The sequence below is a fragment of the Neoarius graeffei genome, chromosome 14, assembly GCF_027579695.1.
Source record: "Neoarius graeffei isolate fNeoGra1 chromosome 14, fNeoGra1.pri, whole genome shotgun sequence".
In the NCBI taxonomy this organism is placed as follows: Eukaryota; Metazoa; Chordata; class Actinopteri; order Siluriformes; family Ariidae; genus Neoarius; species Neoarius graeffei.
In genome coordinates, this window is record NC_083582.1 from 66,247,162 (window position 1) to 66,273,885 (window position 26,724).

The window sequence follows — 26,724 nt, forward strand, 5'->3', positions numbered from 1 at the left end:
TGGTGTTCCTTTTCTTTTTTTCACTCTCCAATTGTACAAAACAAAAATAATACACAAATCTTGCATAAAACGCTGAAAAGAAATGTCTCATCTTTACCTTTATGCCTTTTGGTGATCAGTTCATCTTCTGCCCACTTAATTATTCACAGTAACAGACATTTTCAGCAAGGGTGCTCAAACTTTTGCATGCCACTGTAGCTACACTGATAGCATCTCGACACACTAGGTGAAAATATGAATTTAATTGCATTTAATCTAAATCTTAAAGGAGCCTTAAATTTAGTAGTGTATTTAATTTACCATTAAAGGGGAACTGAAGGCAATTTTTTTTATTTTCAAAATTCTATTTCTCATTTTATTAAATATAGGAATGCATTTTTGATGGCTATTTTGTCACTGCTATAGCAAGTTATGAGTGTTTGAAATATGCTCTGTAATATATCAGTCCATATGTCAAAGCAATGGCCGTAAACGAGATTCCTTGAGACCATCGTAGGACGGAAGTAAAACGTACAGCGGAAATCAAAGTGACCGACATCTGCCAACGTTTCCTGTGTCCAAAATCGCTCACTCATTCACTACTCCCTACTCCCTATATAGGGAATTACTGTATAGAGGACTATATAGTGAGCTCATTGGTAAAATGAAAAAAAAAAAAAACGCTTTCGGACACTAGTCTGCCACGCTGGTATTTACGTCATTACTGTCGCACAATTAAAATGTGCCGGATCAGTCGGCTGGTGGGTTTTCAAAATAATAAATACATGCATGTGTCTTTGTGATAAATCCATATTATACTGAGCGCATTTCCTACATTAATAAATACAAAGTACCTGCAGCTTTCAGGTTTTTTCAATCAAGGCTGAATACTTTCTTCTTTGCCGCTGCCTTTTATTAAATCAAATTTGAGACTTTTAATTTGATTTCTTTCAGTGCAACTGCAATGCATGATGGGATATATTGCTTTGGTTAGTGACCATCGTTGTACACTACTTTTTGTGATGCATTGTGGGATACTTTGAGTGCACTATATAGGGTGTAAATAATCCTCACTAAGGTTCCGGACAGCACTACAAAATGGCATCCTTACTATATAGTGAGTAGGGAGCGATTTTGGACACAGGGGTTGTCAAAAGACGCACGCACCCTCTTTCAAATGCTGACGTAATCAAGCCAGAAGTTTTGTTTGTTTTAATAGCAATCAGGAAAGTTTGAAAAAAGTAGGCAGTAATCGTCATTTAAACTCGTTTTTGTGCGATATTTCATTTGGAAAAATAGTTTTCAAAATGGCGGCACTGACACGTGGCTGACACTTCACGTTTCAAAGTCTCGCACAAGTCTCGTGAAGATCGCGCGGATAAGCGACGCCTGCCGTGGACCAAACGAATTAAATTCAACACGGCTAAAAACCGAATTGGCCAATATGTATAATATTTAATTGCAATTAGTTGCCAATACGAGTCACGATATCAGGTTACTAAAACCTAAAACGTAATTAAATAACACGTTAATTAAGAAATAAAGCAAGTTTAAAAATGACTTCAACTCCCCTTTAAGACCAGCTCTTAAATTTATTAGGACATTTAAGTACCTTTACTGAACTTTTTTTTTTTTTAAATTCATTAAATATACTAGTTAGTCCTAGGTATGACTTTAAACTGCAACCAGTGGTGAGTCTCAGGTCCGGGAGGACTTGAATATTGGGGAAAGTGAAATTACTACTTAATCACCATTGCTCCCAGGTCTGCTCTGACCCAGAGTGGTAGCACCCGCCTGGGTTCCAGCAATAGGTTAAATAGTACATCACCAATAAGGCGCTGGCAGCAGGGCGCTTTTCCGTGCAATGTGGCAGATGAACCCAGCAGGGTCAATAGCGCACCACCAGATGGCATGCGGAAGAGCCACTCAAATGGCCAATGGATGGCATCACCCAGCAAGTCAGTTGTCACTGCGGGGCAACTTCCATAACCGTCAGGTCTGTCGCACTTTTGTGCATCACTTGGCATTAAGTCTGGAGGTTCAGAGGGACAACATGCTGGGGGCACGACATCGTTTGTCTTACCTTACTGTGCATGGCGCTTCATTAGGAGAGGAGCTCCAGTGCGGGCCTCGTGGCCCATTTCCGTTTCTGCGCATCCTAATGAAGCACTCATCATTGCTAGCGATGGATAGCTGATGATGACGAAATATACTAGTAACTTTAAGACCCTTTATTAGTATTCTTAAAAGTAGTAGTGACTTTAAGTACATTTAAATGTTAAATTGACCAAGTGGAGGCACGGTGGTGTAGTGGTTAGCGCTGTCGCCTCACAGCAAGAAGGTCCGGGTTCGAGCCCTATGGCCGGCGAGGGCCTTTCTGTGTGGAGTTTGCATGTTCTCCCCGTGTCCGCGTGGGTTTCCTCCGGGTGCTCCGGTTTCCCCCACAGTCCAAAGACATGCAGGTTAGGTTAACTGGCGACTCTAAATTGACCGTAGGTGTGAATGTGAGTGTGAATGGTTGTCTGTGTCTATGTGTCAGCCCTGTGATGACCTGGCGACTTGTCCAGGGTGTACCCCGCCTTTCGCCCGTAGTCAGCTGGGATAGGCTCCAGCTCGCCTGCGACCCTGTAGAACAGGATAAAGCGACTAGAGATAATGAGATGAGATGAAATTGACTAAGTGACATTTCATTATCTTTAAGAAGCCATGGAAAGTCACTTAAAGTTAAACTATAAGATTCTTCAATGTATAAATTTAGCATTTCGTAAACTTTTAGGATCCTTTAAGAATATCTTAAAGCTGTTAATTTGTCTCGTGATATAAAGTAGCCTATTTAATAGTTTGCATTATTTAATTCTTAATTAAACTACACTTGTAGAAGGTCATTATTAAGCCAGAAATATTTTTAGCTTTCTACCACATGGCACTGTTAACTGAGCCCCAGCCATCCTCATGTTCCTTGAGCACATTACATTACCACTATACAGTGTCCTCCACAATTATTGGCACCCCTGTTAAGATATGTTCTTTGGCTTCTAATAAATTCAATTTTTTTAAATATAGGACAACAATGCAAAAAAAGAGAAAAATCCAACCTTTAATTCAAGTGCATTTATTCAGTGGGGAAAAAAATCCCACATTAAGAAATAATTCTTTCACATGAAATCATGTGTGCCACAATTATTGGCACCCCTGATGTTAATACTTTGTACAACTCCCTTTTGCCAACAAGACAGCACTTAATATTCTCCTATAACATTTCACAAGATGTGAGAATACAGAGAGAGGGATATTCGACCATTCTTCTCTGCACAATCTCTCTAAATCATCCAGAGTCCTGGGTCCTCTCCTATGCACTCTCCTCTTCAGCTCACCCCACAGGTTTTCAATTGGGTTGAGGTCTGGGGACTGAGATGGCCATGGGAGGAGCTTGATTTTGTGTCTGGTGAACCATTTTTGTGTGGATTTGGCCACATGTTTAGGATGATTATCTTGCTGAAAGACCCAGTAACGACCCATCTTCAGCTTTCGGGCTGAGGCCACCAGATTTTGATTTAAAATGTCCTGGTATTTCAAAGAGTTCATGATGCCATGTGCACTAACAAGGTTCCCAGGGCCTCTGGAAGAGAAACAGGCCCGCAGCATCACCGATCCTTCCCCATGCTTCACAGTGGGCATGAGGTGCTTTTCCACATACTCATCTTTTGTGATGTATTAGAGTGTTTGTTACCAAAAAGCTCTATCTTGGTCTCATCTGACCAAAGCACATGGTCCCAGTTGAAGTCCCAGTACCGCTTAGCGAACTCCAGACGTTCACGTTTATGCTTGTAAGTGAGAAAAGGCTTTTTCCATGCATGCCTCCCAAACAGCTTGTTGGCATGTAGATAGCGCCTGATGGTTGTTATGGAGACTTTGTGACCCCAAGATGCTACTCTTTGATGCAATTCTCTAACAGTGAGCTTTGGAGAACTTTTTACTTCTCTTACCATCCTCCTCACCGTGCGTGGTGGCAAGATAAACTTGCATCCTCGTCCAGGCTTGTTTGCCACTGTTCCAGTTGTTTTAAACTTCTTGATGATTCCTCTGACTGTAGATATGGGCAGATGTAGGCGAGTGGCTATTTTCTTGTAGCCATTGCCTGACTTATGAAGGTCGACACACATCTGCCTTACTTGAATGGTGTGTTCTCTTGTCTTTCCCATGCTGAAGAGTGGATAAGAGAAATAGGCCTCTGTGTTGCATCATATTTACACTACCGTTCAAAAGTTTGGGTCACCCAGACAATTTTGTGTTTTCCATGAAAAGTCACACTTTTATTTACCACCATAAGTTGTAAAATTAATAGTCAAGACATTTTTCTGGCCATTTTGAGCATTTAATCGACCCCACAAATGTGATGCTCCAGAAACTCAATCTGCTCAAAGGAAGGTCAGTTTTATAGCTTCTCTAAAGAGCTAAACTGTTTTCAGCTGTGCTAACATGATTGTACAAGGGTTTTCTAATCATCCATTAGCCTTCTGAGGCAATGAGCAAACACATTGTACCATTAGAACACTGGAGTGATAGTTGCTGGAAATGGGCCTCTATACACCTATGGAGATATTGCACCAAAAACCAGACATTTGCAGCTAGAATAGTCATTTACCACATTAGCAATGTATAGAGTGGATTTCTGATTAGTTTAAAGTGACCTTCATTGAAAAGAACAGTGTTTTTCTTTCCAAAATAAGGAAATTTCAAAGTGACCCCAAACTTTTGAATGGTAGTGTATACCCCAGGGAAACAGGATGTGATGAATTACTAATTAAAGGTTCCTAGATACTCTGATCAACTTTATAAACTACAGTAGAAATGACAGAAATGCTTCAATTACATTTATTTTCTAGGAATTGTTATGGGTGCCAATAATTGTGGAACAGGTGATTTTATGAAAAATAATTATTTCTTAGTCAGGGATTTTTTTTATTTTTATTTTTTAAATTCACTTGAGTTAAGGGTTACATTTTTCTACAATTTTCAGTGTGAGATTATGCTTCTACAATAAAAATTGAATTTATTTTAAGGCTTTTAACACATCTTAACTAGGGGTGCCAATAATTTTGGAGGGCGGTCTATAATCTGGTGATGAGTACAATGGAAACAAATATTGTCAAAGTCTTAAAGATACTATAAAAGGGTTAATAAGTCTAATTTCATCTTTTCATTTACTGGTGTCTAATTAGCACATTTTACTATTCATCAGAGGTACATATTTTGGTTTAGTGGTTGGACACTCGCAGGCCATGTAGCTATTACATTAATAACCTCAGTGTTATGGCGTTGATCAGTACCTTATTTTTTTAAATACTGTACAGCACTGATTTTTATAGAGTGATGGATAACTAAGCTAGCTATTTAACTATTTTTTCTTAGCTACTACAGTGACATTAGCCAGCTAGTTTTATTTAATACTTTAAAGTAGTATGAGTTAGATTTGTCCATGATAGTTTATTTATTAACCAGGTAATGCTTGTTAGCTGGCTATTAAACCCTTGTTTCCATGCTAGATTGTTTAATAGGCACCTAATGCTAGTTAAATAGCTATAACGAATTGGTTTCCCAATTTTTAAAAAGATTAATACAACATACAGGGTGTTTCAAAAAATTTGATATCATTTCACAGTCTAATAACTTTGCCAGTTCTCGTTCATCTCATCTCATCTCATCATCTCTAGCCGCTTTATCCTTCTACAGGGTCGCAGGCAAGCTGGAGCCTATCCCAGCTGACTACGGGCGAAAGGCGGGGTACACCCTGGACAAGTCGCCAGGTCATCACAGGGCTGACACATAGACACAGACAACCATTCACACTCACATTCACACCTACGGTCAATTTAGAGTCACCAGTTAACCTAACCTGCATGTCTTTGGACTGTGGGGGAAACCGGAGCACCCAGAGGAAACCCACGCGGACACAGGGAGAACATGCAAACTCCACACAGAAAGGCCCTCGCCGGCCCCGGGGCTCGAACCCAGGACCTTCTTGCTGTGAGGTGACAGCGCTAACCACTACACCACCGTGCCGCCCAGTTCTCGTTCAATGGACCTCACATTTTAACAGCACGTGTGGAAACAGGTCAAAATTTTATATTTAATGTTTTTTGATTATATCTTTTTTAGGTATAGAAATGCCATTCACTGGAAAAGAAAAGGCATTTTGTGCGTTAGAGTACGCTCGAACACAGTCGAACAAGACTGTGCAGCGTGCATTTATGAGAGAATTCTCTAAAAATACACGGTTACCAGAAAAGACTGTTACCAAAGACATGCTGCAGCCTGTTTGGCAGGAGCTGGACTCCCGACTTGATGGTGTACCGTGTCTCAGGTGGCGCGCTTATTGAAAATTTGTGAAATCGTTCATGGAATCCACATTCCTTTGAATTTCTCGTTCAAATTTTGAGGAATAAATCTTACATTGCTCAACATTAAGCCTGTTCAGTTTCATTTGCCTAGACTATGTACACTACCGTTCAAAAGTTTGGGGTCACCCAGACAATTTTGTGTTTTCCATGAAAAGTCACACTTTTATTTACCACCATAAGTTGTAAAATGAATAGAAAATATAGTCAAGACATTTTTCTGGCCATTTTGAGCATTTAATCGACCCCACAAATGTGATGCTCCAGAAACTCAATCTGCTCAAAGGAAGGTCAGTTTTATAGCTTCTCTAAAGAGCTCAACTGTTTTCAGCTGTGCTAACATGATTGTACAAGGGTTTTCTAATCATCCATTAGCCTTCTGAGGCAATGAGCAAACACATTGTACCATTAGAACACTGGAGTGAGAGTTGCTGGAAATGGGCCTCTATACACCTATGGAGATATTGCACCAAAAACCAGACATTTGCAGCTAGAATAGTCATTTACCACATTAGCAATGTATAGAGTGGATTTCTGATTAGTTTAAAGTGATCTTCATTGAAAAGAACAGTGCTTTTCTTTCAAAAATAAGGACATTTCAAAGTGACCCCAAACTTTTGAACGGTACTGTAGTTTCTGGGATATTTACTGTACATCTCGAATAATATCACATTTTTTGAAACACCCTGTATTTTAAATGCATGCATTTTAATCTGGGACATGAGACAGTCATGTGTAACAATGTAGTCAAAAAAAAAAAAAAAGCCATTTCACATTTCAGCCTACAGCATCTATCTATGAATCAGCATGCCACAATTTCTCTTGTTTCTGCTCAAACACATACACCTAAACCCAGGAGGTACTTGATTATAAGGTGTAAAGCTAATCAGGTGAATTGGAGCAAGACAAATGGGTGCATTTTAGGGTTTTTTTTTTTCGAACCTGTTAAAGAAAGTTGAATTCTTTAATACACCATAGCAAACATAACACTCATTTTGATTTCTAAACGCGCCAGATCAGTTTCAGTGGAGCTGATGGATTAGACTTATCCTCTTGCATGAGCTAATTAATGTAATGTATCGCTCCTGAAAAGGTCACGTGGAAAGACAGTGGGTATTTATGAGTACTGAAACCAAGATACTGATTTATATCCTGTGTATATCGATAATTAATTCTCATGGCTTAACTGGTATTTGAACACTACTAGCCTTCGTTTACTTACAGCCATGCTGTGCAAATATAATATTTGGTTTACATGGCATTATGGCAATTGATGAACAATTGATGAGAGCTACGGTATATTCCAGTAAGAGCCTCCAGGGTTATTTACAATATGCAGTAACTGATCTTTTTGTGAGCATCATTAATGTGGAAGAAAGAATCAATAATTGTTATTCTAATGTTGTTGGTGCACTGTGGATGATTATGGGCAATTACATCTGAAACCTAACAACATTAATGCAAATGAGAGAGAAACACAGAGAACAGCAGGTTCTTTGTTATTGTGCATGAAAATAAAGTAATCCTGAATCGGTTAAATATAAAACGCAAGCAGCCACTTGATGATTCAAAGTCTACTGAAGTGTCTCAATGTGCATGATATATTTCGGTTTGAAATGTAATTTGTGCGAAGGTTCAAAGCTTTTGGTTTATTATGTAAATGCATGTTACATGTGTGTAGCACCATTTCTATATTCTCCTGCGTGATGAAACGTAGTTTGTTCTCCATGCGTCTGAAAGCATGAGCCAGCTCTTCGTTCTTACGACTCAGACGCCGATTCTTATCCAGAAGTGGTTTATACTGGCTTTCTGCTTCACGGAGACGCTTCAGCTGTGGATTAAAAAACACACACACACACAGACATAAATGCGAGTAAACGTGTACATTTACATCTAACCTTTACATAAATGAACAGTCTATATAATTGAGCAGTGGGGACAATATTCATTGATGAATATTACCAGGGCTTTGAACCGGTTCAAGGAACGAAAACGAAAACCGGGAACTTTTTCTATTTCACATGGAACAGAAACGAAACCAGAAACTTTATTATTTTTTATGTTCCGGAACAGAAACGCTTATTAAAAATAATGGTAACCGGTTAATACCGGTTTTTATTTCGTTCCTCAAAGTTTCCGTAGCCTACAAATAAAAGCCATTCTTCTCCTGCGCAAGTTTCTATGACCCGCTGGGGTTCACTTCCTGTGTGACGTTCACTGACTGAATGTAGAGAGCGGGAGGGTGGACTACTATCACGTCTCCACATCTTAAATAAGAGGTAAATATTGCAGTCTATCGTTATTCAAAAACGTCAATTTCAAACACGATATCAATATATTTGTCCACGTTAATGAGAGGCTTGCGAACATTAAATGGCGTTAACCTCTGTTAGCCTATCAATGCATAGGGCCTGACTAGCCTTTGGTAACACACTAAACGAATTATCTTTCATTTTTGGCACTTTTTCTGTTTGTGTAGATGGGAAGACATACTGAGAATCCAAATCGCCAACATTTGAAATAATTATTTTGAATTATTTCTTGTCTTATTTAATGAAGGTTGTAATAGAATTAGCCTACATTTGGCTTAAGCTGGATGAGATAGACATAATTTTATAGCCATTTGTTAAACAGCTGGCAGGGAACGTAATTAACCGTTCCGGGAACGAAATTTTTTTGTTCTAACCGGTTCGGGAACGTCTATTTAATGGTGGAACCCAAAACTGGAAACGTTAAAATTCCGTTTCTGTTCGGAACGAACCAATAGAAAAAAAATTCTGGTTCAAAGCCCTGAATATTACATTGCAGGTTTAATATACTGATCTAATCCTAATCCTGTCTTGATCGAAAAACATGATTGTGTATCAGCGTTGTATCTCTGAGAATACAGCAAGGACTGTTGTCACTTGTATTATCACATTACGCTGACTAGGACAAATTTATTTCCTTTTATAGGTTCTGATATTATAATATGTGACATCAGCAGGTTTCCTGTCAGTGTAGTTAGGCGAATAAAGGGCAGTGCTGGCTTCGAGGTAAGGTTTTTGAGCTTGTGTTTGGAAGATTGTGGGTTTAAATGAAAATCAGGATGACTTTCAATTGCCACTCTTGCGAGTCTCACACCCTCCTTCATTAATACTGTACACGTCCCAAATTTGATCAATATGAAAAATACACTACCGTTCAAAAGTTTGGGGTCACTTTGAAATGTCCTTATTTTTGAAAGAAAAGCACTGTTCTTTTCAATGAAGATCACTTTAAACTAATCAGAAATCCACTCTATACATTGCTAATGTGGTAAATGACTATTCTAGCTGCAAATGTCTGGTTTTTGGTGCAATATCTCCATAGGTGTATAGAGGCCCATTTCCAGCAACTCTCACTCCAGTGTTCTAATGGTACAATGTGTTTGCTCATTGCCTCAGAAGGCTAATGGATGATTAGAAAACCCTTGTACAATCATGTTAGCACAGCTGGAAACAGTTTAGCTCTTTAGAGAAGCTATAAAACTGACCTTCCTTTGAGCAGATTGAGTTTCTGGAGCGTCACATTTGTGGGGTCGATTAAATGCTCAAAATGGCCAGAAAAATGTCTTGACTATATTTTCTATTCATTTTACAACTTATGGTGGTAAATAAAAGTGCCACTTTTCATGGAAAACACAAAATTGTCTGGGTGACCCCAAACTTTTGAACGGTAGTGTATGAAGTTTTGACCCATTTCATTTTTCCATCTCAGTATAATTCCCACATCAGCATGTTCGAACGCATTTATTCAACCCTATGTTTATATTTTCTTGGTATTACCCACCAACTCATTACGTTCCTCTGAGAGAAGAGCATTGCGGTCCTCCAGCTTGCGAATGATGGCACTCAGTTCAGCGATTTTCAACTGGAAACGACGAGCGTCCTTCTCGTCCAACTGCTGTACCTGAAACACAAACCGACTGCAGAGAACTGGAACTCAACGCTGGAGGATCATGTACAGCATAATCACACATTCAATGCCTGCTCTCAGGCCTGAAACATTCCTCAGCTGTTCAGGAAAGCCTAAAGTTTATTTATAAGTCTTTACAGATGTTTAACAATGACTTGGCTTGTGTTTCGTTAAGAGTATAACCCCAAGAAGACATAAATAAGATGCAATGAAAAACCAACTGGGTTCTATGGTGATGTGATGACTTCCTTAGGCAATTTCTTTCAAAACTAGCATCACAAAAGAGGATATGGTGAAAACACGGTGAAGTTAAACTTACAATATAGTTGTAGCTTACTCTCTGTAGTCTCAGGAATGTTGTACAATTATTCAAACATGAAAATGTACCCTAAAGCTTGTCACTGTAAATAAACACTGAGGCTTATGTGTAAGAGACATCTGAAATACGAAGCACTGAAAGTCCAGAGAGAGCACTGTCAGCTACTGGTGAATAAAAACACATACAAACAAATAAGCAAATCACGAAAAGCAGCCAAGCGTACAAATTCAATACAGGGGTAAAAGAAAGCTAAGGTAAAGGTGTGTAGGTGGAAGAATGTGTGAATCTTACAGTCTGGGATGTGTAAGATGTGTGTTTTCTCATCTTATGTTCTTACAGTACTGCACAGGTGATCGTTCATGCAGTTATCATTCTATAGCAAGCGTGAAAGAAGACCGTTCCACATCTGCCTTGCGGGTCACCACCGGCTTAGCTGAGAAAAGCAGTCTACAAGTCCAACAGTATAAGGTGTATTTGTACGTAACAATATATTGTGCTTGATAAATGAGATTATGAGAAAAAAGATAAATATCCATATACAATATAGATAGACCATAATTTTACAAAATGGACACTTCGAGAGGCTCATACCCAGTGCAGGAGACAATCTATTAATAACTTAATAACTTATGTCAATATCATTTAAAAGCATATGTAGGGCATAACTACTGGGGGAAATTAGTTAAAAAAAAAAAAAGGACAAAATGCACTGAGGTTCATCAGCCAGAAGGAAGCAGCGAATATGCAAATGGGACCGTTTCTACACACACACACAAACTCATTGGTGTTCTATTTATTTATTGAAAACTGCTTTAAATGATGGACATTAGGGCAGCACGGTGCTGTAGTGGTTAGCACTGTCGTCTCAAAGCAAGAAGGTTCTGGGTTCGAGCCAAGTGTCTGATGGGGGCCTTACTGTGTGGAGTTTGCATGTTCTCCCCGTGTCTGTGTGGGTTTCCTCCGGGTGCTCCGGTTTTCCCCACAGTCCAAAGACACACAAGTTAGGCTAATTGGTGGCTCTAAATTGACCGTAGGTGTGAATGTGAATTGTTGTTTGTCTCTGTGTGTCAGCCCTGCAATGACCTGGTGACTTGTCCAGAGTGTACCCCACCTCTCATCCATAGTCAGCTGGGATAGGCTCCATGCAGCTTGCCCGCGACACTGCACAGGATAAGCGGTTACAGATAATGGATGGATGGATGCTTTACATGATGGACATTAGGGTGGCACAGAGGTGTATTGGTTAGCACGGTCTCTTCACAGCAAGAAGGTTCTGGGTTCAAGCCCAGGGGCCTTTCCGTATGGAGTTTGCATGTTCTCCCCGTGTCTGCGTGGGTTTCCTCCGGGTGCTCCAGTTTCCCCCACAGTCCAAAGACATGCAGATTAGGCTAATTGGTGGTTCTAAATTGACCGTAGGTGTGAAATGTTGTTTGTCTCTATGTGTCAGCCCTGCGATGACCCGGCGACTTGTCCAGAGTGTACCCTGCCTCTCGCCCATAGTCAGCTGGGATAGGCTCCAGCTTGCCCGCGACCCTGCACAGGATAAGTGGTTATGGATAATGGATATTTATTTATTCGCTACCTCCACCAAGGAGGTTATATTTTCCATGCTGTTTGTTTGTCTGTCTGTAAGTAGGTTTGCGCAAAACCTACTGACCTGATGCCCATGAAACTTGGTGGAAGGGTGAAGCATGGGCCAAGGAAGAACCGATTAAATTTTGGAGCAGATCTGAATCACACGGCGGATCCACTAATTTCGTCTCACTTTTGCTCACGTTGCGAGATACGGCATTGGCCTCGGCAGAAGTCTGTGCTCAACAATGCCATACATCTTAAAATCCAGTAGATGGCAGTAAATCTTAGTAGTGGCAAAACATAGCCATTGTAGAAATATGACTCCAGCTCACAATCCACATTCAGTGGTGCCATTTTTTCCTCTCATAATACACATTTAGTCAGATGATTGCAATAGTTTTGGAAGTATACTAGCCAGACATATAAAGTGGTTGCAGTTGCAGATTTGCATATCATAGAAGAGTTCACGGTTGTCCTTGGTGGAGGACTGCATTCTTCAAGTGCTCTTCTAGTTTATTTATTTATTTTACATTCTGATATAATGAGCTTTTACTGAGGAAAAACTACAGTCCAGACAATAACCAATCCTGGATGATAAATCCAAAATCATCCATTGTGACTTCATTTTTCATTCTTTTTTTGATTAATAATTTTTTTTACCCACTTTTTTTTTTAATTCCCAACCACTAGCCTGCTCTCCCTTATCATACATCAGTACCAACTAGGGAGGGTGAAGGCTTTCATGTGCTTCTTCAAGACGTGTGATCCCAGGCAATCACATACTTTTTGGTTTTTGAACTGCTGGTTATGCTGCATCACAGGGCAGTGTAACACACTTAGAGGAAAGCACTATCCACTCTTTTCCTGATACATGAGCTCACAGATGTACATGATTGGCTAGTATCCCTGTGATTGACAGGAGAGAGTAAGTATGTCATCCCTTCTTCCCAGAGAACATGGCCAACTTTGCTCCTTTGGCCATGATTGGCAATGGGATGGGATTCAAACAAACAATCTCCTAATGACAAAATAAAGCAGGTGTTAATTGTTATAAATGTTTTAGCTATACACCGATCAGCTATAGCATTAAAACCACCTGCTGGGTAGAGCTGCCAAAACAGCTCTACCCAGTCGAGGCATGGACTCCACAAGACCTCTAAAGGTGTACTGTGACATCTGGCACCAAGGCATTAGCAGCAGAGCCTTTAAATCTTGCAAATTGTGAAGTCAAGCCTCCATGGATCAGACTTGTTTTATCCAGCATGTCCCACAGATGCTCAATTGGTTTGAGATATGGGGAATTTGGAGCCCTAGTCAACACATATCCATATCACATCTCTTTGTCATGTTTCTCAAACCAGTCCTGAACAATTTTTGCAGTATGGCAGGGCATGTTATCCTTTTGAAAGAGGCCACTGCCATAAGTAAATACCATTCCCATCAAGGGGTATACTTGGTCCACACAAATGTTTACGTACTTTGTATGTATCAAAGTAACATCCACATGAATGCCAGGACCCAAGGTTTCCCAGCATAATGTTGCCTAAAGCATCACACTGCCTCTACTGGCTTGCCTTTTTCCCATAGTGCATCCTAGTGACATCTCTTCCCCAGGTAAGTGACACACACACACACACACACACACACGCAGCCATCCATATGATGTAAAAGAAAACATGATTCATCAGACCAAGCCACCATCTTCCATTACTCCATGGTCCAGTTCTGATGCTCATGGGCCTTTTGTTGGCACTTTCTGTAATGGATTGGGGTCAGCACTCTGGGCACTCTGAAAACTGTGATGAACTGTATGTTTTGACATCTTTCTATCATAGTCATCATGAACATTTTCAGCAATTTGTGGTCCAGTAGCTCTTCTTTGGGATTATACCAGATGGGCTAGTCTTTGCTCTTCATATGCATCAATGAGCCTTGGGCACCCATGACCCTGTCACCGGTTCACTGGTTGTCCCTCCTTGGACCACTTTTGTTTGGTACTAACCACTGCATACCGAGAACACCCCATAAGATGTGGCATTTTGGAGATGCTCAGACCCAGTCATCAACCCATCACAATTTAGCCCTTGTCAAAGTCACTCAGTGTAGGTTTCCCAAAAGCCTCTTAACACTAAGAGCATCTTAACTAGGAGAGTGAGTGTTCATTGTGCTGCTCACTCTACCATTTAACAATGATCTTTGTGCTGTGATGCTACTGGGAAACCCACCCCAGATCCTTACACTTGCCCATTTTTCCTGCTTCCAACACATCAACTTCGAGAACTGACTGTTTACTTGCTATCTAGTATATCCTGCCCCTTGAAAGGTGCCAATTTTAATGAGATAATCAATAGTATTCCCTTCACCTATCAGTGGCTTTCATGTTATGGCTGATTGGTGATTCAAAAGCAGTAATACAGTAGTTTTCACATATACATACAACTGCTAAAGGAAAGTTTGAATGTATATCAACATAATGATTTAATAAAGAATGAAGAAACGGTGTCTGAAAAACTGACGAATCATTTCACAATATGGTGTCCTTACTACAGTATCATGACTTGTTATTTCTCTACTATATTTTATTTTATCTTCACTATCTTCAGGAAAGGCAGCATGGTGGTGTAGTGGTTAGCACTGTTGCCTCACAGCAAAAAGGTTCTGGGTTTGAGCCGAGTGGTTGAAAGGGGCCTTTCTGTGCGGAGTTTGCATGTTCTCCCCGTGTTTGCATGGGTTTCCTCTGGGTGCTCTGGTTTCCCCCACAGTCCAAAAACATGCAGGTTAGGTTAACTGGTGACTCTAAGGCTACATCCCAGTGGCGGTTGGTAGTCTTTCAAACAGGGGAGGCTGGTCGGTTACGATATTTCCAGATTTTAAAAGAAAAAACACATCAATTTTGCCCATACTCTTGCCTCTGATCTGGCTGATTGTTGGCAGCGTCACAAACTGTGAAATAACAGGTTCTTTTGGCCCATTAGCCTACTGTCCAATATACATGATGGTGGTGTTGGGGGGAGGGGGGTATATTTTCACATTTTATATTTTAAAATTGTGGCATGTTGTTTAAAAATTGATCATTATTGAAAGCAGCTCTTTGTCAGGAACCTCAGCAGTAGAGCTGGGTGCCACACATTTCATTCAGTGACACTTTCCCTATATTTTACTTATTTTGACTGAGAAATGTTTTATTGACAATTTTGATAACCCTTCACTTTTAATCCAGGTCTGTAGTGTGAAATGTTCTCGGCTGTGTTTTTGTTTAAAAATGTTTTCCAAATTGTAGCTGTGTTTAATTCATATCCAGAAAAATATATATTCCAATATAATATACTCAGCATAAACATTTTAAATAGATTCTATATTTTTGGTCCATCCATGACATATTACTAAAGTAGCCTATTTACTGTTGTTGATGTGGGTCACTTGCTGTTAGCCAATTCACTTTCTCGTACCAGGAGAGCTGAAAGGAACGAGTATTATTCCCGACCTTTTTCACCAAGTCAATTTGAGGCGTTGGTCTACCCTGCTCTTTAATTTTAATTTTTTCCTCGAAAGGAAGACTGGCAAATGGCTTTGCCAAAATTAAATCAGCAATGCTTGGCATCCGTGCGCAGCTTTCTTGCTAGCTGACTAGCCCCCTCAAGTTCAAGTTCAGTCACTCAAATAAACGAAATTTCTGGAACTAAGATAGCAAACTTGACAACACTATATTTACACTTTATTTACAGTGAAAATATATACAAACTAAAAAAGCTGGTAGAAACCGTATGTAATGAATGAAATCGAAATGTAAGCTGATCTCTTACAATACACCACAGCATTTGCGAATCCGCATGGGACTGAACTGATGTTGCCAGATACTGCTGACGTTATCCAGCCCAAAATATGTTCAAAACCCGCCAATATGCACTTAAAACCGCTCAATTGAGTGGGAAACCCCCAATCTGGCAACACTGTACCGCTGCCTGTCTATAGTTGAAACGAGCTGTCAATCAAAGAAAATATCTGGCCGCTTTCACCAATCACCAGTCTCCTCGCAGAAACTGCCATGTCCCTCCCATGTGAGGCTCGGAGTCCGTGGGCGGGCGTTTTCGCAGTATTTGTCCAATAACCGTCTTGCATTTTGAGATTGAAAAGCACATAGCTCCCAAATGCCACTGAAGTCCACTGAGGCTGGGAGTCCGTGGGAGTTCGTAGGCGGGCATTTTCGCAGTATTTGTCCAATAATCGTCTTGCATTTTGAGATTGAAAGCGCAGAGCTCCCAATGCCATTGAAGCCCACTGAGGCTGCACTGCATCGCGCTGTCACGAGGGGGAGAAACTCACGCACACATTAAAGTTATAAGGGCATTTTTAGAGGAGGCTGAGCCTCCCTCGTTGTCTTAGAGCAATCGCCCGTGCTACATCCACAGGACAACAAGATCAGTAAAATATCAGGTTCATATGGCAACGCAACGCTTGCTGAAAACGATGCAATACACATGCCACACCTCTACATGCGCTGTAAGACGGTCCCATCGGAGACACCAGAACAATAGAAGAAGTAGACGCATGCGCATAAACCCCTTCTTCTGTAGCATCAGCCACATAAAGTTTTGATTATAGTCAGTCGCGTAAAATAGTATCTATTGTCTAAGACACTTATTTATATTTAATCGTCTATGTAAATTAATACATAGAAAGCCTGGCCAGGCGCTGAACGTTCTTCTGCCTTCACTTTAAGAGAAATTCAGGGCGAGCATGAGCCTAGGTTCTTCCCTGTCACTGTCACACGCGCACACCTTCTCACTCCCTGTCCTATGCTATAGTCCCTTTAAATCATGTGCTCGTTTTTTGAATGGAGACGCGGAAAGAGGAATGAACAGGGGTAGATGGAGAGGAATGAATGGGGGTAGACGGAGAAAGAGAGGAATGAACGGGGGTAGATGGCAGCCGGTACGCCAACATTCTGATATCCTCCAGAATTCTTTAATGGTCCGGAATAAATTGAATGCTACACGTTGATGGATTACTTTGTTCTTCTACGCCCTTTTTGAGGAATGTCTTGTCGGACTTAAACCAACATCTGAAGAGGTGAGATCGCTCCTTTTTTTTCCCTATTTTTGCTGGCGGGATTGTCATGTGGTTGTGACGTCATCGTAAACAAATCCGTTCTACTCATCCAGACGACTTCGCAACGGCGCCGTTGCCAGATTTTTTCACTCTGGAACCCGTTCTCAAAAGATTTCATTTTGGGGCACCCAAAACGCCGGTGCCGTGTGGATGCCAGGCCGAAACGATAAACAATTTTATCAGATTCACCTGAATCCGTTGCTGTGTGGACAGGGCCTAAATTGCCCATAGGTGGGAATGTGAGTGTGAATGGTTGCTGAGGAGAAAACCTCTATAATAATCCAGTAGAAGGCAACAGGAAACCACTACTGTAATGTTTTCTAGACACTTTGATGGCTGAAACCATCAGAGCAGCAACCTCACTGTCATGATATGCCAAAATGATGGATCTTCAGTAAATCAATGAGCATTATTTTTCAGTGCTAATGTTAGTATACTATGCGCTGATTGTATTTTGGTTGGTGTATCAACTGTTTTTCTCTGAAGTCATTAAGGATAAGCGTTAAGAAGTCATTCACATGCTAGGATTATGCAACACAGGTATTGAAAAGAAACGGTTTTGAAACTGCTGTAAAAAGGTTTAAAGAAAATATACATCTCAAAAAAGAAAAACAGAAAGCTTTCACAAATACAAAACACCAATTTGGCATGGAGCAACCTGCCAGGTTAACAATCAAAGCTGAAGCCAGCAGTGAATCAGGAAAGTGTTTACAGTGAGTATAGACAGCGAAGCGGGTGTCAAAATTATTAGCATTCTTCTGAAGCAGGTTGTGGTGAATGTTGCCATGTATGCTGAATTCACAACATCCAATCTGATTTAACAGCAACCCAACAGTCTCCAAACAATCTACTGAAGTTCTGTACCATGTGTGTGATTACACTATCAGACTATCTGATAAGGTTTAGGTTTGAATTCAGTTTTTCCATGTAACTTTCAAATAACATATGGAACAATGATGAAATCCCCAAATTTATGTTGTCACATTTGGTTTAACATCTCACTTTCCAGGCAATACAAAAGCAGTCTCATAGTCTTAACTGTTCTTTGGAGGAAGGCTGGGTTGGTGAGATTTGAGCCTTAAAGCACCAATCAGGAAATTCAATTACAGGCTTAATTTCTGTGCCACCGCTAGCTCGGAGTAACCACCAATCATAGCAAATGTGCTTAGTGTCTCATAATATTGTTTGGTATGGGTTTACTGCTATGTCATGGTCGAGTGCCTGTTCTAGTTTCTGCAGAGTATCCTTTGGGCCTTTGGAGAAGGTTTAAAGGAGAACTGAAGGCACATTTTTTTATTATCAAAATTCTATTTATCTCATTTTATTAAATATAGGAATGCATTTTTGATAGCTATTTTGTCACTGCTATAGCAAGTTATGAGTGTTTGAAATACGCTATGTAATATATCAGTCCATATGTCAAAGCAACGGCCGTAAACGAGATTCGTCGAGACCTGTGCGAGACATCGTAGGACGGAAGTAAAACGTACAGCGGAAGTCAAAGTGACCAACATCTGCCAACTTCGTCAAAAGATGCGTGCGCCCTCTTTCGAATGCTGACGTAATCAAGCCGGAAGTTTTGTTTGTTTTGAAAGCAATCAGGAAAGTTTGAAAAAAGTCGGCAGTAATCGTCATTTAAACTCGTTTTTGTACAATATTTCGTTTGGAAAACAGTTTTCAAAATGGCGGCACTGAGACTTGGCTGACACTTCACATTTCAAAGTCTCGCACGAGTCTTGTAAAGATTGCATGGATAAGCGACGCCTGCCGTGGACCAAACGAACTCAATTCAACATGGCTAAAAACCGAATAGGCCGATAAGTATAATATTTAATTGCAATTAGTTGCCAATATGAGTCACGATATAAGGTTACTAAAACTGAAAACGTAATTGAATAACACGTTAATTAAGAAATAAAGCAAGTTTCAAAATGACTTCAGTTCTCCTTAAAGCACTTTCTGGTAATAAGAATCTAAACATGTCTTGGTTGTAACTTCAGTTCATTATTATTTCATAGAATCACCTGTGAATAGTGGAATAAAGCTTTCATTTTATTATCATTTTTTGCCTGATATGAATAGGGTAAAATTCTTGAAATTCCAAAAGGAAACTTTCCAATCATGATTCTGTTTCACTGGTGTGTGGGTAAACACAGTCAGGTGATCTCACCTGCTGATTAGGACTTCATGACTTAGACAGAATACCTTATATTTAATAGTAACTCCATGAAATCAAATTGTACATGAGCTGATCGCTAACAAGGTGTATAGCGCCGAGTTGGTTATAATCCATGTACGACGAGATTGAGTAGAATAACTGTTTTATTCTATCCACATTCACTGGATTTTGAGAAACAGAGCATTTGGGCGGCACAGTGGTTAGCAAGGTCGCCTCACAGCAAGAAGGTTCTGGGTTCGAGCCCAGTGGCCGGCGGGGGCCTTTCTGTGTGGAGTTTGCATGTTCTCCCCGTGTCTGCGTGGGTTTCCTCCGGGTGCTCCGGTTTCCCCCACAGTCCAAAGACATGCGGTTAGGTTAATATGGGACGGCCTTGGGCTGAGGTGCCCTTGAGCGAGGCACCGAACTCCCAACTGCTCCCCGGGCGCTGTTAGCATGGCTGCCCACTGCTCTGGGTATGTGTGTGTGCTCATTGCTCACGTGTGTGTGTGTGCGTGTGTGTGTGTGTGTTCACAGCTTCAGATGGGTAAATGCAGAGAGGAATTTCACAAGTGTGTGATGAATAAAGTTGTGCTTTCTTTCTTTATTTATTTATTTCTTTTTATTTTTCGCAAATTTGATCAATAAAAACTTTATACAAAATGTCCGACAAAATCATTTCTGTTTAGAATGTAAACAAACCGGCAAAATGACAATAGCAATTTGTGAAAAATGCGATAACAATTCTTGAAAAACAAAAAAGATACGTTCTTACAATCAAATACTTTTATTCCATATTTTGTTGCTTTTTGGGTATATTTTAGTGTTTTGTTTTCGAGTAGAGTTTTTATTTCATCCTCAGATGGTTCAGCAACAAACACGCTCTGCCATTTTGTTTTTCTCTACTCACGGTATATGAGCTGATATCCTAGTAATAGAGGAGCCAATCAGAGCATGTGATTGCTCATATCCAGTGAATGTGGATTATTCACCGAAGGTGAAGTGAATTATTCACCGAAGGTGAAGTGAATATTGGTGAATAATAACCGAGACGAAGTCAAAGTGACAAAGTGATTGGCTGCCATTTTGCTGAGTTGCTCGAGGTGATTATCGAGAAATTGTCCGAATTTCTCGACCAATCAGCACGTGTGATTTTCTATCATCACCTGTGTATTTATACTAAAGACAATTAATCACCATAGTTAGGAATGTACAGTAAAATTTTAAATATGATGTGAACACTGTGATTGGTTTCATCTAAATTTGTTTCCTTACAAATATAACAGTTACTGTATATCTTCGGCCTAAAATGCACATGGTACACACACCAACATGTTGAAAAACTGAAGTTTCAGGAATCATCTGAATACAAAAACATGTTTAATGCCAAACACTAAACCTTCATCAGATAATGATGACTTTTGTTGGTCTGATGATCATCATGATGTTGTGAAGAAGCTTGAGTACCAGAGCTACAGTGGTGCTTGAAAGTTTGTGAACCCTTTAGAATTTTCTATATTTCTGCATAAATATGACCTAAAACATCATCAGATTTTCACACAAGTCCTAAAAGTAGATAAAGAGAACCCAGTTAAACAAATGAGACAAAAACATTATACTTATTGAGGAAAATGATCCAATATTACATATCTGTGAGTGGCAAAAGTATGTGAACCTCTAGGATTAGCAGTTAATTTGAAGGTGAAATTAGAGTCAGGTGTTTTCAATCAATGGGATGACAATCAGGTGTGAGTGGGCACCCTGTTTTATTTAAAGAACAGGGATCTATCAAAGTCTGATCTTCACACCACATGTTTGTGGAAGTGTATCATGGCACGAACAAAGGAGATTTCCGAGGACCTCAGAAAAAGCGTTGTTGATGCTCATCAGGCTGGAAAAGGTTACAAAACCATCTCTAAAGAGTTTGGACTCCACCAATCCACAGTCAGACAGATTGTGTACAAATGGAGGAAATTCAAGACCATTGTTACCCTCCCCAGGAGTAGTCGACCAACAAAGATCACGCCGAGAGCAAGGCGTGTAATAGTCGGCGAGGTCACAAAGGACCCCAGGGTAACTTCTAAGCAACTGAAGGCCTCTCTCACATTGGCTAATGTTAATGCTCATGAGTCCACCAACAGGAGAACACTGAACAACAATGGTGTGCATGGCAGGGTTGCAAGGAGAAAGCCACTGCTCTCCAAAAAGGACATTGCTGCTTGTCTGCAGTTTGCTAAAGATCACGTGGACAAGCCAGAAGGCTACTGGAAAAATGTTTTGTGGATGGATGAGACCAAAATAGAACTTTTTGGTTTAAATGAGAAGCGTTATGTTTAGAGAAAGGAAAACACTGCATTCCAGCATAAGAACCTTATCCCATCTGTGAAACATGGTGGTGATAGTATCATGGTTTGGGCCTATTTTGCTGCATCTGGGCCAGGATGGCTTGCCATCATTGATGGAACAATGAATTCTGAATTATACCAGCGAATTCTAAAAGAAAATTCCAGGACATCTGTCCATGAACTGAATCTCAAGAAAAGGTGGGTCATGCAGCAAGACAACGACCCTAAGCACACAAGTTGTTCTACCAAAGAATGGTTAAAGAAGAATAAAGTTAATGTTTTGGAATGGCCAAGTCAAAGTCCTGACCTTAATCCAATGGAAATGTTGTGGAAGGATCTGAAGCGAGCAGTTCATGTGAGGAAACCCACCAACATCCCAGTGTCTGTATGGAGGAATGGGCTAAAGTTCCTCCAAGCCAGTGTGCAGGACTGATCAACAATTACTGGAAACGTTTAGTTGCAGTTATTGCTGCACAAGGGGGTTACACCAGATACTGAAAGCAAAGGTTCACATACTTTTACCACATACAGATATGCAAAATTGGATCATTTTCCTCAATAAATAAATGACCAAGTATAATATTTTTTGTCCCATTTGTTTAACTGGGTTCTCTTTATCTACTTTTAGGACTTGGGTGAAAATCTGATTATGTTTTAGGTCATATTTATGCAGAACTATAGAAAATCCTCAAGGGTTCACAAACTTTCAAGCACCACTGTACTTCCTGACTGAAGGCCATATTGATTTCTGAACAGCAGGTAGGTGCAACATTCACCAGGGAGCACATTATTAGGTGGGTGGGGAATTAAATTTGCTTACAGGGTTAGCTGTGTTGTCTGCTGTGTCTCCTGCACCGGGTGAATATGGAACCTCTTTCTTTGGGCTGAGGTCTCTGATCACAGCCAACTGTTCGCTTACAGCCTGGTTCTGCTGCTGTAGCTTCCGAGTGTGAGCCGCCTGCACACCCAAGTCCCTCTCCAGACTGAGCACAGTGCGCTCTTTAACCTTAATCTCATCCATCTACAGGACAGAACACAGTATAGTCATGCACACACACACAGATACACACTCAGATAACACTCTAGACCTGCACATGGCATAGTCGTTTCCTTAGGCTTTTTTTTTCTTCCATCGACATACATTTCCCCATGGTGACCAACCAAATGTCCCTATTCACCGTCTGCCCAAATAATGCAGTCACCATAGCAACACTGACATTAGCCTGTAATGGACTCCACCCATTGCAATGAGCAGCAGCAACAAGATTAATTGGTGTGTGTGTGTGTGTGTGTGTGTGTGTGTGTGTGTGTGTGTGTGTGTGTGTGTTGAGTAGGACTACAACACTGATATTCAGATTTGTGAAATTAAAAAGCAGGCTCGGTTATTTCACAGTCATCACAGTCCATGATTGTTGTTGTCAATCCACTGAAGAAGAAGAATTAAACTGCAGATATATATTTTCATAAACTAAAAAAAGACAAATACAGAAAAAGTTTAAATAGTATTTTAAACGCTACTTTTTTAAAGAACAAAATTAACTGTAGTAACTATAACAGCAATTTGTTCCACAGAGTTGCACTAATAACAGAATATATAATTTAAAAAAATGTGTTATTTTGTTCAATTAACCAATTAGTAAAATTCAATGTATGCTTTTTTATTTATCCAAAGTATTATTTATTAGTATTATTTATTACTGGGCAGCACAGTAGTGTAGTGGTTAGCACTGTCACCTCACAGCAAGAAGGTTCTGGGTTTGAGCCCAATGGCCGATGGGAGCCTTTCTGTGTGGAGTTTGCATGTTCTCCCTCTCCACTCCACCCCACCGTCCAAAGACATGCAGGTTAGGCTAATTGCTGGCTCTAAATTGACCGTAGGTGTGAATGTGAGTGTGAATGGTTGTTTGTCTCTGTGTGTCAGCCCGGTGATGATCTGTTGACTTGTCCAGGGTGTACCCTGCCTCTCGCCCATAGTCAGCTGGGATAGGCTCCAGCTTGCCCGCGACCCTGCACAAGGATAAGCAATAATGGATGGATGGATTTATTACTTATCCAGTGCTTTATTATTTATCCAAAGACATGCACATTAGGTGAAAATACTCAGCCACTGGGGTTGTACAAGTCAGTGCATACTTGCGCCCTGTCCACACAGCAACGGATTCAGGTGAATCTGATAAAATTGTTTATCGTTTCGGCTTGGCGTCCACACAGCACCGGCGTTTTGGGTGCCCCAAAATGAAATCTTTTGAGAATGGGTTCCAGAGTGAAAAAATCTGGCAACGGAGCCGTTGCGAAGTCATCTGGATGAGTAGAACGGATTTGTTTACGATGACGTCACAACCACATGACTGTCAGTGCTTCACGCCGGGTAGAAGTGTAACGAACTTGATGCGAGTTGTCAACAAATCCTATAACTTGGTTCATGAAACGCGCTTACAAAATATTTTCACTGTGAATATTTATTGTGTAATGGTGCAAAGTGAGAGAGAGAGAGAGAGAGAGAGAGAGAGAGAATAGCCCTAAGGGCAGAGTCAATCCCGCCAGCAAAAATAGGGAAAAAAAAGGAGCGATCTCACCTCTTCAGATGTTGGTTTAAGTCCGACAATACATTCCTCAAAAAGGGCGTAAAAGAACAAAGTAATCCATCAACGTGTAGCATTCAATTTATTCCGGACCATTAAAGAATTCTGGAGGATATCAGAATGTTGGCGTACCGGCTTCCATCTACCCCCATTCATTCCTCTTTCCGCGTCTCCATTCAAAAAACGAGCACGTGATTTAAAGGGACTATATCCATAGGATAGGGAGTGATAAAGTGTGTGCGTGTGACAGTGACAGGGATAGTCACTGTGCGCATGCGCAGTTATGCGCATGCGTCTACTTCTATTGTTCTGGTGTCTCCGATGGGACCGTCTTACAGCGCACGTAGAGGTGTGGCATGTGTATTGCATCGTTTTCAGCAAGCGTTGTGTTGCCATATGAACCTGATATTTTACTGATCCGTTGCCCATGTGGACGTGATATTTAAAAAAAAAATCTCGTTGCCATTGTCGTGTGGATGTAGCCTTAGTGCCCAGATAGATTGGGGAGGGTTGCGTCAGGAAGGGCGTCTGGTGTAAAATCTATGCCAAATCAAATATGCGGAACAGATCCGCTGTGGCAACCCTTAATGAAAGCAGCAGAAAGATGAAGAAAAAAAAGAAGGAATGTATGCTTTATGATGTTTGGCAATTCAAAGGGCTGTATTTGTATTAATTGCATGTATTTTAACTTCTTGAGTATAGCATAAATACTAATAATCGTACAGCTCGACATAAATATAATTTCGATGACTGTTTTTGCTGTTTGAACATTCTTTTAGTCCCAAGAAGAAGAAGGAGAAGAGGAAGAAGAAAGGCTAAATGTTATACATAAACACGTTCAACGTAAGTGAACCAGTGATGGAACTAAAATACTGTACATCCCATACTAAGGTTTTGTCTCTGATTGAATTCATCAGTCCACATGTCACAGGTAACATGTCTTCACACACATCACATATCATGCAGGTGAGAAAGGAAGCAAAACTCCCATCGTTGAAATGTCACTCTCACACACACAGCCAAGAGAAAATTACTTACTCGGAGCAGCACAAAAACCTCCAGCACAGAGGAAGATAAGCGTTTAGATTTCAGAGCATGCATTCAGACATGCTTTGATGATGATGGTGTGTGTGTGTGTGTGTGTGTGTACACATCAATCCCAAAGAAATACATATCCTCAGATACACTGATCTCTTCTCAGGAGAAACTGTTACTGATCACTGGTAAAGTCAGAACAATCACTTGTTCTGACTTTACCAGGAGGAAAACCTCCTCCATTTCCTCATATGTACGCACGCACGCACAATAGATTTGGGTAGATAATGGTATTCAACAGGTCTGGAGTGCAAGTGATCTGTCATAATTTTAACATTCTTATCCCATTTGCACGTTAAGTGGATTTTTACTCTGATCTTTCACATATTTTAGCTTGAACAAGATGGATTGTTCACAGAGAGCCTTAAAGAAACAAGAGCTTTAAACAAACTTTATAGCTCATTAGATATGATGCTTGGTTGTTTTCCAAATTTCTGAAAACATCCATCCATTACCGCTTATCCTGTGCAGGGTCGCGGGCAAGCTGGAGCCTATCCCAGCTGACTATGGGCGAGAGGCGGGGTACACCCTGGACAAGTCACCAGGTCATCACAGGGCTGAAACATTGAGACAAACAACCATTCACACTCACATTCACACCTACAGTCAATTTAGAGTCACCACCCAGATAGCAAATTATGTTGTTTCAATGTTGATATTTGGTCAGGGCGGCACGGTGGTGTAGTGGTTAGCGCTGTCGCCTCACAGCAAGAAGGTCCTGGGTTCGAGCCCCGGGGCCGGCGAGGGCCTTTCTGTGTGGAGTTTGCATGTTCTCCCCGTGTCCGCGTGGGTTTCCTCCGGGTGCTCCGGTTTCCCCCACAGTCCAAAGACATGCAGGTTAGGTTAACTGGTGACTCTAAATTGACCGTAGGTGTGAATGTGAGTGTGAATGGTTGTCTGTGTCTATGTGTCAGCCCTGTGATGACCTGGCGACTTGTCCAGGGTGTACCCCGTCTTTCGCCCGTAGTCAGCTGGGATAGGCTCCAGCTTGCCTGCGACCCTGTAGAAGGATAAAGCGGCTAGAGATAATGAGATGAGATGAGATATTTGGTCAAGATGGTTGATTTACAGTTATAGTTGAACACTGATGGTGGATCAACCATTAATCAACCACTGATAAAATAAAAAGTTGAAAAAATGTGTTCGAATCAATGTAATGGTTGAAGGAAACATTTGATCAAATGTTGAATATATGTTGATTTTGTTGTCATCATACACTGCACCACTGGAC

General features: G+C 40.7%; 1 protein-coding gene across 19 annotated transcripts in view; it reads right to left on the bottom strand.

The window, feature by feature from the left end:
* Positions 1 to 26,724, bottom strand: part of jakmip3 (Janus kinase and microtubule interacting protein 3) — a 151,688-nt gene that overhangs the window by 56,842 nt on the left and 68,122 nt on the right. For 6 of the 19 annotated variants that reach the window (XM_060939066.1, XM_060939060.1, XM_060939062.1 and 3 more), the window contains exons 4-5: positions 10,188 to 10,307; positions 8,062 to 8,208 (exon numbers count right to left, since the gene is read on the bottom strand). In XM_060939066.1, the coding sequence (XP_060795049.1) occupies positions 8,062 to 8,208; positions 10,188 to 10,307 (267 nt within the window). Of the gene's footprint in view, positions 1 to 8,061; positions 8,209 to 10,187; positions 10,308 to 22,636; positions 22,838 to 26,724 lie in introns of all 19 variants that reach the window. The other 13 variants (XM_060939067.1, XM_060939054.1, XM_060939056.1 and 10 more) reach the window with 6 other exon arrangements.